This window comes from Pseudorasbora parva, chromosome 8, assembly GCF_024679245.1.
Source record: "Pseudorasbora parva isolate DD20220531a chromosome 8, ASM2467924v1, whole genome shotgun sequence".
In the NCBI taxonomy this organism is placed as follows: Eukaryota; Metazoa; Chordata; class Actinopteri; order Cypriniformes; family Gobionidae; genus Pseudorasbora; species Pseudorasbora parva.
The window spans coordinates 29126738-29143726 of NC_090179.1; the positions used below are offsets into that span (position 1 = coordinate 29126738).

The window sequence follows — 16989 nt, forward strand, 5'->3', positions numbered from 1 at the left end:
GATAAAGAAAAAATGAAGCCTGCTGTGTGTAATTTCTTTGCACTAAAACAACATTGAAATGGGGTTGAGCAGAGATTTTTATGCGTTGTGCTTTCAAAAATGTTTGATTAGCGACACCAATGATGGCTTCTGTTTTCAAAACAATTCAACATATCTGAAAAAATGCTTTTATTTATTGCAATAAATTCTTTAGGATAAACCCCTTTATGTAATTTTAGGAAATCTATTTAGTGCCACACTAATTGTGCAAAATGATACACTGCAGCTTTAAAATGTAAGACAATGGTGTGTTGAACATGCCAAAAGTCTGCTATATAAAAAAATAAAAAGATGAATTATGAAATAAGCATATTGAAACTTCTAAAACAATCACCAACATTTATTTACAATATATTAAACTGTAATGCAAAATTATTACTTATATCAAGTGGTCATTTATTCAATAAAGAAAATAAACATTAGCTATTTTGAAAGCTAAAATGAATCGTACAGATATTTATATTTTTTTATATTAATGTGTACAGCCAGCAAATGTTATGTATCTTGAAGCAATGTGATTTAATTCACCAGAGACATCATTTTTCATATTAAAATCAATATTGACTGCATAGAAAAGAGGATAAAGTGGTTGACCTTTGCAGAGGGTCTATAAAACTAATACACATGTAAAATACGCACGCTGTCTCCCTTTAAAAATCAAAGAGAAGCAATGAGATCCTTACATTGCTATTATGCTGTTGTTTTACATTTTGGCAGCTTCGTTCAATCCATCAACGCTAGATCATAAATACTACAATGAAAGTAGAACACCAAAACAACAACGGAAGGCAACAACGGAAATCGGAGGGGTGCGTGTCCGACTGTCCGTACGGGTTCAAGTGAGTTTCAGAGCCATCAGGTAAGGCCAAAAATACTGATGAATCCAATGTGACGACATGCCGTAGGGAAGCTGGGATTTCACAGTATCGGTTCTGTCTCCATCTTGTGCTTCTGGTTGCATCACATCAGCGCGAAAAGCAACTTTGAAGCTGTTTGTTATCTAGTGTATCAGTGGAGTTGGGTGAGAAATGATCACAATGCCCCATATACCCAAGAATATAGGTATTCCTTTGGGAAATCCAGACATCTACGATAACAAAAAAAAAAAAAAAAAAAAAAAGCCTGAGAATAATGACCATAAGAAAGTGTGGGGGAAAAAAACCACTGAGCCATATAACATTTACCATGAGCAAGCACTTAAGAGTGAGAACAGAAAAAGACGAGGCATATTATGGAAAAAAGCTTCGAGAGTCCAGACTTGAACACCCCAAACCACAGCTCACTTCTCGTATCATTGACCTGATCACCTTTTGTTTAGTCTACGACATCGCAAGGCATGGCTTCCTCTCTCACTTATTCGAGCAAAAAACATGAATCCTTCACTGTATGAAAGCCAAGAGGCAGAGAAAGATACAAGCAAGTTTGTGGAAAAAAACATGCGTGTACAGAAGTGGTCTTAAATCAGTCCCACCTCAACTCCCTCCTCTCCTCTGACTGAAAAACGAATTTGCTCACATACCCAAAACAAAGCTTCTTTTTTTTTTTTGGTAATACAATAGTTTCTTTGCCTTTTTTCCTCTTGGTTTTCTTTTCTTTTAAATCTAACACAACAGTAAAACCCAGGCATTTCTCGTTTACATAATGCGATGTATCTTTGGCTCAGCCCTGACCATGCAAGAGGCTGTAGCACGTTGCCCCAAGCCATATCCATTTACTGAATATTCCTGACGGGGGTACGAATGCAAGCACAGCGTTCGCTTATTTCAGAAAGGAAGAGGAAGAATGTCAGAAGTAAAAGCACACAAACAGGAAAGAGTCAACAGTGCTGTGATTCATGATGCTGTACAAACCCTTTAAAGCTCTAAACACAAAGCACATGTAAAATAATAACACTAAGAACAAGTCGAAAGAAACGAGGGGTATATCTTTGCCAGAGCGCGTCCCATCATGCTCCTCCTCGCTGAAATCCTCTCATCTGGATGCAAGTTTATGGAAGACACTGATTTGAACTCAAAAGTCTTCCTCTCTGTGAAAGTGAGTACGTGTGAAAGTGTGTGCGCCGGGGCGGCTACGCGGTGGTCTCGCCATCGCTGTCATTCAGGTAGCTGCTGCGTTTGTAGCGGGAGCGGTAGGTGCTTCGGCTCGCGCTCCCTTCCTCTTTTTCTTCTTCCTCTTCCTCGTCAGATCTGTCAAGGCAGAAGCGTCGGCGGCTTGAAGGTGGGCTGGAGGGGGGAGATAAAGAAGCTTTGATTAGGATCGGCATGTGGAAAGAGGGACCAAAGAGGATAATCTCTGAAGGAATGTTGGGCTATCAAACTTTAGAATGCAGGGTAACAATATTTAACAGATCCTTTAATTAAGTATCATATTTGATGAAGCGTTAGTGGTGCAATGCACACAAATGACATCCAAATCACACCACGCGGAGTGCCGTGAAACATCACCTTATCGATAATTGTTAGTGAAGTCGTACAAGCAAACAACAGTTTCATTAGGTTACTAAATTACCATTAGATCAATACTAAAGGGAAAAAATAATACTATGTTGGATGCGCATCAATATTAAAATGATTAATAATTATTTTCATGGTATGGTCAATAACTGATAAATGGTTGAAATTCAATAACATTGTTAACATTCTATTAAACACTGTTAAAATTAGATAGCATATTGTCTAAATGATTTTAAAATTAAAGCAAACTAAAATCCTTATAAATGCTTCTAGTGAACTTAGGCATCAAAACATTATAATGTACAATATGATAAAATGGATATTCAATTTGAGATTAAATTTTTTTTTTAACAGTGTTAAATTAATTGGTTTAATAACTTTAGATAACAGCAAAGGTAATCTAAAGGTAAAAAAGTGGGAAATGTGTTTGAATGATTAAATATCCGTTATCGACCAATAGCGGGAAAGAAAAATCATAGTAATAATTTAAATCGGACAATAACCAATATAGTACCGATATATTATGTGTTGACAGTACTGGGTGGGTACAGAAGCATTTGCATACGCAAGACAGAATTGAATGCAGATAAAAGCATCAAACTGTCTTTTAAATATCTACTGCTATAAAATTCTTTGGTTCGTTTTAAAACAACCTGCAATATTCTTGATGTCTACTCATAATCTTATCAGTGAATTAACATATAAATGAACTGTGTCCTCTAATTATACAAGAGCAAGTAGAGAGATGTAGAGAAAGCATGAATACCTCACCCTCTTTAAAAAGTCAACGCTAACTTTTCGTGTCACTGAGTCTTATCTTCCCTTTGTCATAATAATACAAACTTCAGGTTAATTGCTGGCAAGCAGTCTAATCGATTTTCCATTTAATTACGTCTAAGACCAGAGAAAGAATTTCAAAATGACTTTAGTTACACCACTGCTATATTGAAATCACAAAAAACATTTCAGTGAATGATATAGAACCGTGGTTCGCAACCAGGGGGCCGGGACCCCACTAGGGGGTCAGGGTAAACTTCTAGGGGTGCACCAAAAAGTCTTACAATTATTTAAATGTAGTTATTTTAACATATTCTTTATGAAAATGGTTAGCAACATAGAAGTGCTTTCTAGTATTGGCCTTAAAGACAAAAAAAAGTTGAGAACCACTGTTAACACCGTGTAAAGACAGAGTAAAATGCAATGAAAGTTATCACAGAACTGAGGTAGTTGAGTATTTAAGGATTAGTTTAACACCATGCTTGTAGCATTCCTTCACTCCACGCCAAGTATCACCTACTGCCTGCCATCTTTAGTCACTGTCAGGCCTGTACAGGTACTTCATCATGAGATTGTCAACTTTCTTCTTCCTCTTCTTCTCTTCTTTCTTAGACCTCGGTGGAGCTCCTTCAGAGGGGCCTTCGGGCTCTAGCTCGTCCTCAGAGCCAGAGGCCTGCCTGCCAGGGGCTTTCTTGATACTGCTGGAGCTTCTGTAAGAAATAGTGGATGCTCCTGAACTGGAGTCCGAATCTGTGCTAGACTTAGACTCCGAGGATGAGGAGGAAGATGAAGACTCTTTCTTGGACTTCTTCTTGGATTTCTTGCCCTTCTTTTTGGAGCTCTTCTTTGTGCGGTTGTCGTCAGAGCTCTCAGATTCGGAGCTGTGGCTTTTCTTCTTCTTCTTACTCTTGCCCTTTTTGCTGTGGCTGCTGCGGGTGCTGGATCTACTGCTGGAACGCATGAAGTCCACGGCTGAAGCCGAGCGCCGGACGCTAGAGGAGCGGCCGCTGTCTCTGCCGGACCTAGAGCTCCTAACACTCTTCTCTTCCTCCTCAACCTCGCCCGGCTTATCTTTCTCCGCTTCAGAGTCTTCCATGCTGGTGCGCTTGAACTTAATGGGTTTGAAGCTCAACACTTCATTGATGGCAGCCTCCAGGTCAGGGTCCAGGTAGTTGCGGTGACTGACTGGCTTGACATCTGAGATGTCAGGTGGGCTGGAGTCAGTGATCCGGGCTTGCGGAGGCATGGAGAAGCTTCGGCCAGAGGTGGAGTGAGGGCTGTAAGCGCTGGAGCGAGCCTCGCTGAATGCTACGCTTCGGGCATCATCGTCCACGTCAAATTCACTGAGGCGACAACTACGAGACAGTGACATGCGGGAGTCAGCACGACTCATGCCGCCTGGGCTGCGGCGACTCAGGCTGGGGCTGACAGCTGAACCGTATTCACTCTGGCGATCGTCGAGACGAGTCATGCTCCGACGCTGGCTTACCGAACTCATGCGACTCACGCTGGAAATAGCATCGTCATCTAGATCCATTGCAGTACGACAGGTGGAAACCCGGCTTGGGGCTATAGATGACACAACGGACTCCTTATCAAACTCAGACCAGCGGCTGTCCATGCCCTTCCTTGCCCGACTGGCTGCCTCCGAGTAGGCCTGAGAGATGACAGAACCACGATCGTCAAGATCATCTCCTGTCTTCCTCCAGGAGCTGACAGAGTAGGAGTCATCCTCAGCATCTTGCTTGGCTTTGTTCTTGCGGAAGGAGGAGAGGTCCTGGGAATCTGATTGTTCTTTGAGAGTGCTGAGGAGCGAACTCTCATCTCCCTTACCTCCTATGGAGTCTTTTATGTTGGAGCGTTTCCTGTAGCTGAGGGAACTCATGACAGATACAGGCCTGCTGGGTTCTAATTCTTTACCTTTGCCATTGTCTTTCCATTCTTTACCCTCTTCCCACTCTTTTCCCTCCTTTCCGTCAACATTTACAGCATATCTAGATGGAGGGGCAGACAGGGTGTGCACAGTGTAGAAAGACAAACAGATGTAGGGAGGAGAGGATAGAGATGGAAATATGAGAATGAAAATTAGAAAAAACATGAATAAAAACTTAAAAGATGACTGACACCCAAAAAGAGAAATAGCAGTAGAGGTATATCCAAGCAGACAGGGCAGAATATAGATGAAAGTTTGATGTTACAGCAGAGAATACAAGGCACTTAAAACAGCCTATAAAGCTTCTGTGATTCAAAATCAATAGTTAATCAATCCATAAGCTCAGGTATCTACATATAAAATGCAGACATAAAGATCCTTTTAGCCGGAAATATTTTAGGTAACTGCACAAAAACTGGTAATGACACACTATATTTCCTAGCAGGATGATTTATATTAGGAAGAGTGCATCTTAAAGATATGACTGAAATTATTAAAATGATGATTAAACAGTTCTTAAGGTTCTAAATGCACACAAATCTCAAGAGCCAAACTTAAATCTTCTAGTAAAAATAATAAACAGAAAAAAAGTGTCCACTGGTGGGAAGACCTATTCATCTTCAGCAGAAAGGCACAGGTAGGCATGCCAACTGGCCAGTGGGCACATCCATTAATCTGCCTGTGAAGACATTCCCTTCTATAGAAGCCTCTGTAATCAAACTGCTGACAATGGGGAGAATACGCTAGACAATACCAACAGAAAACTCCCTTGGCACTAGCTAATTAGCTTTTCCAAACACCTTTTTCTTGCTTGCTGCATTGGGTTTCGGTTAAACCCTTCTGTGAGGTAACAGAGGGAAATGGGATTGCAGTACTGACCTTGAGCTCTTCAGACTACCATCATCTGACAGGTTCTTGGCAGAGCCCTTGTTTTTGGACAGCCATGACTTCACCCCATCAACACGGTCCTCCACCTCAGAGTCGGTATCGGAGGCGCCCTCGCTGTGCAAGAAGAGGAGCGATATCAACAAAATTAACAATCCAAATGTGTACATAAACAGTGTTAGTAAGAGGAACACAGGGTTTTACGGTGGAGACACAACGGTATAGATACATGCGCCCGATCTCTAGTAAGCTGGAAAAGGCCTTTGTGTTAGTAAGTCAGACTCATAGTCTCATAGTCCAACAACAATATCCTGCAGCGAGCTGGCTCAGCATAATATGTGAGGCATCCAAAAGGGTGAGGTCAGTACAACTCCAAGCCAAACCAGAAGAAAGGAGAGCTTTGAAAACCATTCAGACTGTAGCTAAGCAGACAATAGCTCTGTACCAAAACCTAGGTAGCTGCCTACGCAGGCAGCATTTTGAGGGACCATCGACCTACTTTCATTTTAAAGGTGCTCAAATAAAGGCAACCTAAAATGCCTAATTGTATCACAGAAGGCAACCCCATAATGCATTGAGACAAGCTTCATTCAATGCTGAAAATTATTAATAAAAATGTAGTGTAATTAAACATTATTCTACCCATAATTTGTTTACTATGTATTTTTAATGCTAATTTCAATAGCACATTAGCTTAGCAACATGCTAACACAAAATTCCATTAAAATCAACTATGAGAAAAATATGTTGGTTAAAGCTGCCATTTTCCAAAATTGCACAATTTGACCTGTGCCAAAGCTAATCTCTTTAGTTACCTTTTATTATAATAAAAAAAAATACTGTTATTTATAACTGAAGAAAAACAGAATTAGAAATAATAGGTAGCGCAAAGCTTGTGAAAGATCTTTTCTTAACAAAAGGAAACGCTTCAGGCTAATTTAGCCTTTGACGACCATGTTAAAGAACTGCATGAAGGAATGGGCAATTTTGGGACTGTAATTAACTTTGTTCACCAAGCTAGCAATACCATGCATCTCTGGATACAAATGGGTTTGGTAGGGTAGTGTTGCGCTGTCAATAAGAACGAGTAAACACAGGCTGAACGTCCCTGGGAGCAGATGCATTAACACCTCACACAGAAAGCAGTGCTGTGAATCCCAGCCCTGTTTGCTCATTTCTCTGGACCAGATAAAACCATTGAATTTATGTTTGGCTGGATTTGCAAGTCAATGCTTCCCTGCCTCTTTAGATTAGTCTTATCCTTCACTTATCGCAAAGCACACCACACTGAATAACTATGAACTGCCCTTCAAGGACCTAGAGAGCTAAAACATCTCCAAATATGACCTTTACCTAGAGAAGACTTTGCGACTATGAACTACGCCTTTTTCACAGTTTTGTTTAAATTTAAATAGTAATAATCATAGTTATTGTCCTCCAGCACTGCAGGAGTCAAATATCTCCCAATGAAATTATACAACATACAGTAGCTCATTATCCCAGGCATAAAAAGAAGGTTAACTCTGAAGCAGCAGCTGCTTTTCTCTGACATTAGAGTTCCGGTCTGCTTAGCTCTCCGTTTGTGGTATTATGCATATGAGAATATTATATATGCATGGACCCACGAGATAGCACAGATGTCACTAAACACTAACTTGTACGCTCACAGTCAGGGTGCTGGAGAGGGTCTAAATCAGAAGATCTGATGCACTAAAGCGAATGTATTCGGTACAAAAGAATTTGTTGTCAAATGAGTAGCGCTCTGACGATATGGGTAGGCAACTTACAAGTGTCAGAGTGTGTATTTCTTCAAGAGCCCCTTTGGCTCTTGTGTAAGCCCCAGTGCCCTGGAGGTAAACTGAGGTGAGATCGTTGTGTGAATAAGCCTTGAGCTCTGCTAGCCGGCCCATCGCTAAACAGTGGGACAGCAGGGTCTTTGTAATGAAGCGCTAATGCAAAATGTCACACACAATTTATGTCCTTGACCATATACCATTAGTTAAGCTGCACCTAAGCCCAGGGGAACAAACAAACAACACAGTGAGGGAGGAGAGACATTAATTGTCTGTGACAACGTGCCTCCATTGGCTGTACATCTCTGTTACAGGCTATTACATTTATCATTAGCACCTACAGAACTCTCTCAACCCTTCTATTTTCCTCCCTAGTCTCTGTCTCTGCACACTGTTTTCTTTCTCTATCCCCACTCGCTCTTCTTGACCCGTAAATGGGTACATTTGGACTTTTATACAGTTCAACAGTTTCCTAGCTTCAGTTCAGCTCTGACTATTTATTTACTAATTAAAGAGAAATTATATAAAACTCTAGAAATGTGAATAATCTTTAGGATACAAATAAAAGAAAAAAGGAATAGTTATTAACCCTCATGCCATTCCAAAACTACGACTTTCTTCTGTGAAATACACATTTTTCATGGCCACACTTTTCAGTGCAATGTCTATTAAGCTCCAAAAATGACAAAATAGAAGAAGAAAAAATATAGTTGAAATATGTTTGACTTATTGCAAACATTCTGATTAATTAATAACGTAATGATAGAAATGTTAAACTGACTGAGAGCTCTACTTGAATATACATGTAAAAAAAATCCATTGATGCCAAATTTCTTGTTGCACACAAGTCTGACCTCTCTCTACACGAGGGTAATTATCGTTATCTTAAAATTATCAGAATTATATTATTATCAATAAAATATATATTTATGTGTTAATTGAAATACAGCTGAAATAAAACATACATATTATATGAAAAACTTAAGCTAAACGACCTAAACTGTATTTAAAATATATTAAAAAATTACAAGAAAAACTAATATTTCTAAAAATAAAAATATAACAAAAGCTAATTCTAAACATTAATAAGACTATAACAAAAATACAAATAATATTAAAATAAAACTGACACAAAAAGCCTCTTTTTCAGTTAGAAGAGAATCAGGTGTGTCTACTCTGCAAAATACTTGTACGTTTATGTTTAATGACACTTACATTTAGTCACTAAGACACAAAACTTTCCTATCACTGATTAACCAGAAAATCTTCATAAATATTTCAAATAATTCATGATGTATTGTAAACAAAGTTTTAAAATGATATCACTGAATAAAATATACAAGTAATGCACCCCTAATGTGGAATAACTCCCCTAATTATAGCTCCTTTAAAAAATCTGTTCTTCTCATTTGTCATTCGTTATGCCCTGTCTATTCCCTCATTTGCTCTGGGAAAATCAGAATAATAGGTTCTCTAGTAATGTTCTGCACTAAGGTTTGCATTTAGCTAACAGTCCTCTCAGCTAACAAGTCTCATTTACAACGATGCAACATGAACTCCCCAATAACATGATCCGGCCAGAAGAGGCAACATCTCTGAGTGAAGTCCATGAATTCAAACAAACAATTCTGGAACACCATATTCATCTAAACCTGATAAGTAATGCACAGACTGTCCATTAGCTTTTAATACTTTCTCACATGATGTAATAAGTGGTGCTTAGAGCTTAAGGGTTTTAAGGGTAAAGTGGTGTACAGTGCGGACCAAGGACTATTGTCAGGAGAATGAAATGGCTTGACGCCAATGGCTGGTACTTTGTTGTAGACCATTGCTAGATGAGTTGGGGGGCTTTTTGTAGGACATTTGAGGGTTATTCATTATTTAGCCCTCATGGTTGAAAGATTGATGAGAAACACGCCTTTCTTTCCTGCCTTAAGAGGCTGCTAAGTCCCAAGAACAGAAGTGTGAATTATTCAAAAGAGTGAGAGAGAGAAAGAGAGGTAAAGGAAGGCTGCGAAGGGGGGGAGAGCAGAGCAAACCCCTTGCAGATGTTTGTACAAGGCCCTGCAGCATCCAACAAGTCTGCACATGGAACCTTCTGGCTTTTGAGTTAGACAGCCAGGGGATCGCCCATGGTCTGGACCCTGCGGACATGTAACTACACCTGACCTGCAATTATGATGGTAGACAGTGCCACAGGTGACGCATAGATTATCCAAATGTTCAGTGTTACAAAGCAAGGGGTCAGGGTGGGGGAAATAGCCTCTGGGGAGGGTAAATGATTGGGAACCATGCTTGGATTGGAAAAAGCATGCAGTTTGTAGTATGCATACATTATAAGACATTGTGCATAAATAGGAGAAAACCATATTTGTGATGTTAGTTGTCATGTCCGGAAGGGTGATGCAGTATCAACATGATGCTTCCAATCTTTTCTTGAGTCGAAATCGAGATTTACAATACAGAATGTTCCTTATTCTGTATTACATTTCTCAAAAATGACTGCATGTTTACTGCATCATCTTCCTATGAGGGCAAAGGGCAATCAAAATATATCAAACTTTAACTCCTCACAGCTTGTTCTTTCGTTTCTGATACTTAGTCACCATGTCTTGTAAACTGGAGGTAGAAGGGGAATGAAACAGAAACATAAAAAACAAGAAGCAGAAATAAGTGAGTTTCAAATGGAAACTAAACGAACATGAAAAGAACAATGGCTGTATGAAAAATAAAAACAAGAAGTCATGGTCTTTAAAACACAGTTTGTGATTGAATATTTATCATATCTGGTGTAAAAGGTTTCTAGGCTAGCGCTACAAATTGCTCAAGATGTTTACCCAGAATGCTGACCTTTTTCTAACTTCTGCTCTGCGTTCGCTTACGGAGTGTGAGCGGGGCGCTATTTACTGTTATTAGGATGACGGGAATTCTTCCATGTACATGAGCAAGCAAATAAACTCAGCTCAGTAAGGTGCGGGTCACTAAGAGAAGCAGAGCGATGTGGAATGAGGCTGAACGGAGATGACTTCCTCTGACAGATGAGACCAAGTACATAAAAAAGAAGCTCCAAATTATGTGCGGCAGTTTTCAAGGCATAAATATTTAAGATAGTGTGAATAAGAGATGACTGAGACGGAGACTGGCTCACTGATTGCCATCTCCAAAAGCTCAGTGAACAGCGCATTCATCCAGATAGTGTCTTCCCCTGTTCTTCTATCTCTTTTTTTTACCCACTTATGCACATGGAGAAGCTCTCCTGAGGTCTGCATTAAATAAAGAGCCCTCAGAGCAGCAAGTGTTACCTGTTGATGAGATCCTCATTGTCGTCACTCTCCATCTCGTCCTCGATAGCAGCCTGGAGGTCTCCAATCCTCTTAAAGGCCAGCTTGAGGTCTGCCTGGAGACTCTGGTTGGCTGCTTCCAAACTCTCAATATCCATTTCCTAAAGAGACAGGGTTAAATTTAACGCCCAAATAAGGAGGTACTCATTATTTGGGTACTCATTATATTATTTAAATTCAGATTACCTTTACTGTCAATATCTAATGCATACATAATGTTAATATTTTAAAATATTATTCATTTATATAATAGCACTGTTAAATGTAGTCTTCAGTAAATTAATCAGCCATGGTGGCCTTGTGCCAAAAAGTTTTTTTTGACCCTGAACCTTGAGGTCAGGCAATAATGTCGGTAGTCCTATTCATTCCAATGGGGTTTAGGTCTGGACTTGAAGGCCAAATTATTTCTCTCACCTCATGTCATGTTGGAAGAGAAAAGAGCCTTCCTAAAACTGTTGCACACCCTTTTTTAAGAATGTCATTGTTTGCTGTAATATTAAAATCTGTCTAGAATTAAGAGGTTTAATCAAACCAGATTATCAGAAGGGGTGTCTACATTTAGTAAATGTGTGCTTTCATCATATGCTTAAAAGGATAGTTCACCCAAACATGTAAATTCTGTCATCCTTTACTCAATGTCATGTTGTTCCAAACCAGAATGATGGCATAATGTGGAAGTGCATATAATATAAAGTTAATAGGCTCCAATATTATTTTGTTCCCAACGTTTGTCAAAATATATTCTTTAATGTTCCACAGAAGAAAGGAAGTCAAATCAGTCTGGAATGAAATGAGAGTGAGTAAATGATGACATAACTAAATGATGATTTTTGGGGGCACCATCCCTTTAAGCCACAGAATGAGAACATCAGTGAAGCAGAACAGCAAATCAGCCCTCACCAGCTCGTGTTTCTTGCGACTGGCTTCAGCTTCCTTCTTGGCCAGCTCGGCCATCTCCTCCTTGGCGTCTCGAATCTGCCTGAGGAGGCGCTTGTTCTGCTCTTTTTCCCGGTTCTCGCTGGCACTGCGTTGGTCTCGTTCCTCAGTCAACTTCTCAAGATTCTCTTTCAGCCTCGCTACAAGACTCTGAAGAAGATTAAGTAATTTATTTACCACATATATGCAGCAACATGCATCTCTTAAAAGGTAAAGGTTTAGTTCACCCAAAAATGAAATTTATTTCATTAATGACTCATCCCAATGTCGTTCCACACCCGTAAGACCTCTGTTCATCCTCAGAACAGTTTAAGACATTTTAGATTTAGTCCAAGGGCTTTCTGCCCTTTGAATGTAAGTGTATGCCCACTTGCTGTCCATGTCCAGAAGGTAATGAAAACATCATTAAAGTAGTCCATATGTGACATCAGTTGGTTAGTTAGACTCTTTTGAAGCGTCGACAATACATTTTGGTCCAAAAAAAATTAAAAAACTACGACTTTATTCAGCATGTCTTCTCTTCCGCGTTTGTTTTCAAACCTCAAAAAAAGATTCAAACAGTCGCGAATCAGCAGATTGATTCATGATTCGTATCGCCAATATCACCATATTTCAGCAGTTTGGCACACGATCCGAATCATGATTCATGAACGTTTGAATCTTTATTTAAGGAACACGGAAGAGAAGACAATGCTGAATTAAGTCATATTTTTTGTTATGTTTAGACCAAAATGTATTGTCAACGCTTCAAAAGAGTTTAGCGAACCAACTAATGTCACATATGGACTACTTTGATGATGTTTTCATTACCTTCTGGACGTGGACAGCAAGTGTGCATACACTTACATTCAAAGGACAAAAAGCCCTCGGACTAAACCTAAAATATCTTAAAATGTGTTCCGAGGATGAACGGAGGTCTTACAGCTGTGGAACGACATTGGGGTGAGTCATTAAAAATTTAATTTTTGGAAATTTAATTTTTGGTTGAACTAACCCTTTAAGTGTTTCTGAAGCCACTGTGGTTGTTTACCACATACAGAAAGTCGCTGAAATATGCAAGATTGACAAGCTATGCATATGGTGTGAAACTCCAAATAACTTCCATAGCAGCTTTTCTGTGATTTTTCACACCAAAGGTGGGCTGCACTGGCATGGAAACACAGAAATATAAGGAGAACAGAGATTCTTTACAGCCATGGATGGGCATGGTTTAAACAAGCTGCCCCTAGAGATAACATTGCCCAAGCCTGCACTGAGTTATACGTCCAACAAATCAGTAATAATAACGCTTTTTAAAAGGGCTTCTGGTGACAGATTTTGCTGTGGGTGCTGTAGACGTTTGTAATTTGTGCAGAGTGCCAATTGTAATTCTGCAGGTGAGCAGGAGCACCCAACAGAGATGAACAATGAAGAGGAATGGGTGCTGGAAATTGTCACTTAAGGAGCAAAAAATCCATCAAATCAAACAAAACACTGAAATAATGTGCATTAGAGAAAACACATTTTAATTACACTAGCTGTGTACACCGTAAAAACAGATGACCTGCTCCCTCTAGCAACAAAATAGATCAGGAAATAAATTAAATGTATATTTCCTCTCTAAAAGGACTGACAAAGTTGATTCGAAAAACACAGAGAGGGGACAGAAATAATCCAATTGTATTGCCATTTTATTTTAGAGAATTGTAAAACACTTAAAGTACAAGGGTTAAAGGTCTATAAAGGCCAATGGGGAGAGGCCTGGAGGGTGTGTAGATTAATTTCATCCTTATCTGACACTTCAATGCCTGCGCCCTGACCTTTTGACACATCCAGCACCCAGCCTTCTCAGCCCACATAAGAACATGCATCCTGCCAACTTACCTCCAAGCGTTTGACCTGTGTCTTCTCGAACTCCAGCTTGGTCTCCAGCTCACGGATCTTGGCCTCTTGCCGGCTGACCAGAGACTTGTCCACCATGGACTGCTCTTGGAACTCGAGCTGACTCTGCAGGGCCGTGAGCTGCCAAACAAACACATACAGAGTGAGAATTTACACACATACACAGAGAAAAACGAAAACAACTGAATACTAACTTGAACGGCTGAATATAAGCATTATCTGCTAAGACAAAGCCCCTCTCCACCATGGGGTGTCTTTAACAAGGCCTACCTGGTTTATCAAACCTTTGAACTAGCTCTGCCTCTTTACATTGAGTGATAAGTCCAATCCAGTTCGGATCAGTATAGAGGTTGATACTTTACATAGGTCTCAAACCCATTATCCAAACCCCATCACCATGCTAATGAATTTCTCTTTTCCATTTCTGTATACAACCATTCTCCATTCTGTATAGAGTAATTTCAAAGAGTGATTATATTCTGTGCTAAAAATAACAATGTTTTTTTTTTTTTTCTGAATACGCAGGTGGCCAGATAGAGTTCTTGAGCAAATTACTCAACTTTGAGTTTTGCGAGGGGGAAACCAAATCTTCCCTGAGACAGGAGGAGTACATTTCTATCAAGAGGTGCAGAGTCTGATCCTATTATTAAAGAGGCAAATTCAGTGAGAGGCGGGGTTTGATCGTATCTCATTAAAAAGTCCAAAACTGAGAGGGCAGAGTCCAAACAGAGGGGGTCGAGCCTGATCTTGAGCTCATGAAAGAATAAACTGTTCAAAGAGGAGGAAGAGTGTCTGAATATGATCTCTATATTGTAACTTTGCAGACAAACAAATTTGACATTAAGCTCATCTTAAAGGTGCCCTAGAATAAAGAATGAAAAATTGAATTAACCTTGCCATAGTGAAATAATAAGAGTTCAGTACATGGACATCATATACTGTGAGTCTCAAACACTATTGCCTCCTCCTTCATATGTAAATATTGTGCATGAAAAACACCACGAAAAAAATAGGCAAATCTCAACATAATGCCAACTGTGATGCAATCGCTGGGATCATTAATATGTACGCCCCCAACATTTGCATATCAATCAATAAATCAATCAACTTTATTTATAACTTTATTTTTACAATCACAATTGTGTCAAAGCAGCTTCACAGTGTCAAACAGGATAATAATGCAACAAAATTAGATTTGGCTGTACAGTCGTTCTGGAGAAAACGTCTTATTTTAATTTATCATATAGCGACAATGTTGGCAGATCTGTATTATAGTTTATAGAATTAATTAAAACCTAATTCAAAAATTTTATTTGTATAATTAGTTGAATAACTTTGATCATAATTTTAGTGTCCCCAACTGAGCAAGCCAAGCCAAAGGCGACAGTGGCAAGGAACCAAAACTCCATCAGGGCATGATGGAGAAAAATAAACCTTGGGAGAAACTAGACTCAGTTGGGGTGCCAGTTCTCCTCTGGCCTATTAACACACAGTGTATGATTATTATTCTGGCAACATTACAGGTCAGAAATCATATTAGGTCGTAATATTTCAGGGTATCACGGAAGAGACGGGGTTATTGAGGATGGTGCGTCGATTACACAAGAGTATGAATACATGAAAGATCGGAATTATTGCGCGTCTGTCATATGTCACCACATGTTAATGTCAGGCATAACTGCGCAGCAGAATCATCAGGTAAACAAGCGTCATGCAAGGATGGCGAAAACGGTAGCTTTCATGGACACAAATGTCATGTTCCAGGCTGTGCAGGGGACGTGAGGACTTTTCATACCCTTCCCACAACTAAAAAATGTCAACAGTCATGGTTGATGTTTATTATAATAGGATACCGCAACAATTTAATTCAAAATCATTTGTTTGCTCGGCCCACTTCAGGCCCGCGGACAGTTTTTCTAACCTGGGACAATATCAAGCGAGTTTTGCTCAGCGTCCAAAACTGAAGAAAGGGGCAAGTCCAACGATATTCCTGCAAGCAGTAAGAAATTGTATCGACTTTTTGACTGTCTAAACAATTTCTGATTAAACTGAAAGTTTCTTAGAGACAGCTTTGTCTATAACGCAAGATTCTAGTACAGTAACAATAGGAAACTCCCAGTACCATACAAAACTAAATAGTGTGTCTAATGACAAAGGTTAATATTATTGTGTATTACAAAATACAACCGTAGATACGTATGTTGCTTACAGATCCTTCACTCGATCCTCCTAGCTAATGTCACCTTCTCCACCATATAAGTTAAAACGATATTCATTTGACAAGGCTTCTATTCATTTTGTAAAAAATATATATTTATATTTTTGAGAACTGAAGTATGATGCTTTGCATGCTTGTATTTCAGAGTACATCCCAGTCACTGTGTAGCCTAATGTGATTAACGTTAAATAAACATACAATATCGTTGACAAAAAAAGTCTAAAATGTAGTTAAAAAAAATAAAAACTTGAACAAAAAGCACTGGTTTTGGTTTTGTCGGGGGGAAAAGAAGAACGTTTGAACGTTTGTGCATGCGGATGCCAGATTTCAGTCATTTAAATCCCCTAATCAGAGCTTTTCTGTGAAAAGAACACGTATACTATCCGGTGTTTTAACTAAACACTGACAACCATATGTACGCGCACGGATGAGCTGAAAACAACAATAAACAAGTTAGCTGCATTTTAGCAATCTCTATTTGAGATGTTCTGCTTAAAGTGTCATTCAGTTGGTCTGTGTTCTATCAGGATGGTCAGGACTCACGAGCCGCTTCACATAACAACTAAATTTGTGTGAGCTGCTGAAATAAGCCAATCAAAGCAGAGCTCAACATTAATATTCATGAACCTTCCAAATAAGTCCAAAACAAAACATTACATCCTAGGAACAATTTCTAGGGTTTAAATGGACCTGTAAAACTGTATCTGGACAATGTTTGCCCTTAAATAAGCCA

At 39.3% G+C, this 16989-nt stretch overlaps 1 protein-coding gene across 11 annotated transcripts in view; it reads right to left on the reverse strand.

The window, feature by feature from the left end:
* Positions 1-364: 364 nt before the first annotated feature.
* myo18ab (myosin XVIIIA b) overlaps positions 365-16989 on the reverse strand; it is a 120572-nt gene continuing 103947 nt past the window's right edge. For 7 of the 11 annotated variants that reach the window (XM_067450679.1, XM_067450678.1, XM_067450674.1 and 4 more), the window contains 7 exons: positions 14021-14158; positions 12122-12307; positions 11183-11322; positions 10455-10499; positions 6082-6204; positions 3790-5263; positions 2121-2261 (listed from right to left, as the gene is read on the reverse strand). In XM_067450679.1, the coding sequence (XP_067306780.1) occupies positions 3802-5263; positions 6082-6204; positions 10455-10499; positions 11183-11322; positions 12122-12307; positions 14021-14158 (2094 nt within the window). In that variant the 3' untranslated portion in view covers positions 2121-2261; positions 3790-3801. Of the gene's footprint in view, positions 2262-3789; positions 5264-6081; positions 6205-10454; positions 10500-11182; positions 11323-12121; positions 12308-14020; positions 14159-16989 lie in introns of all 11 variants that reach the window. The other 4 variants (XM_067450684.1, XM_067450675.1, XM_067450682.1 and 1 more) reach the window with 3 other exon arrangements.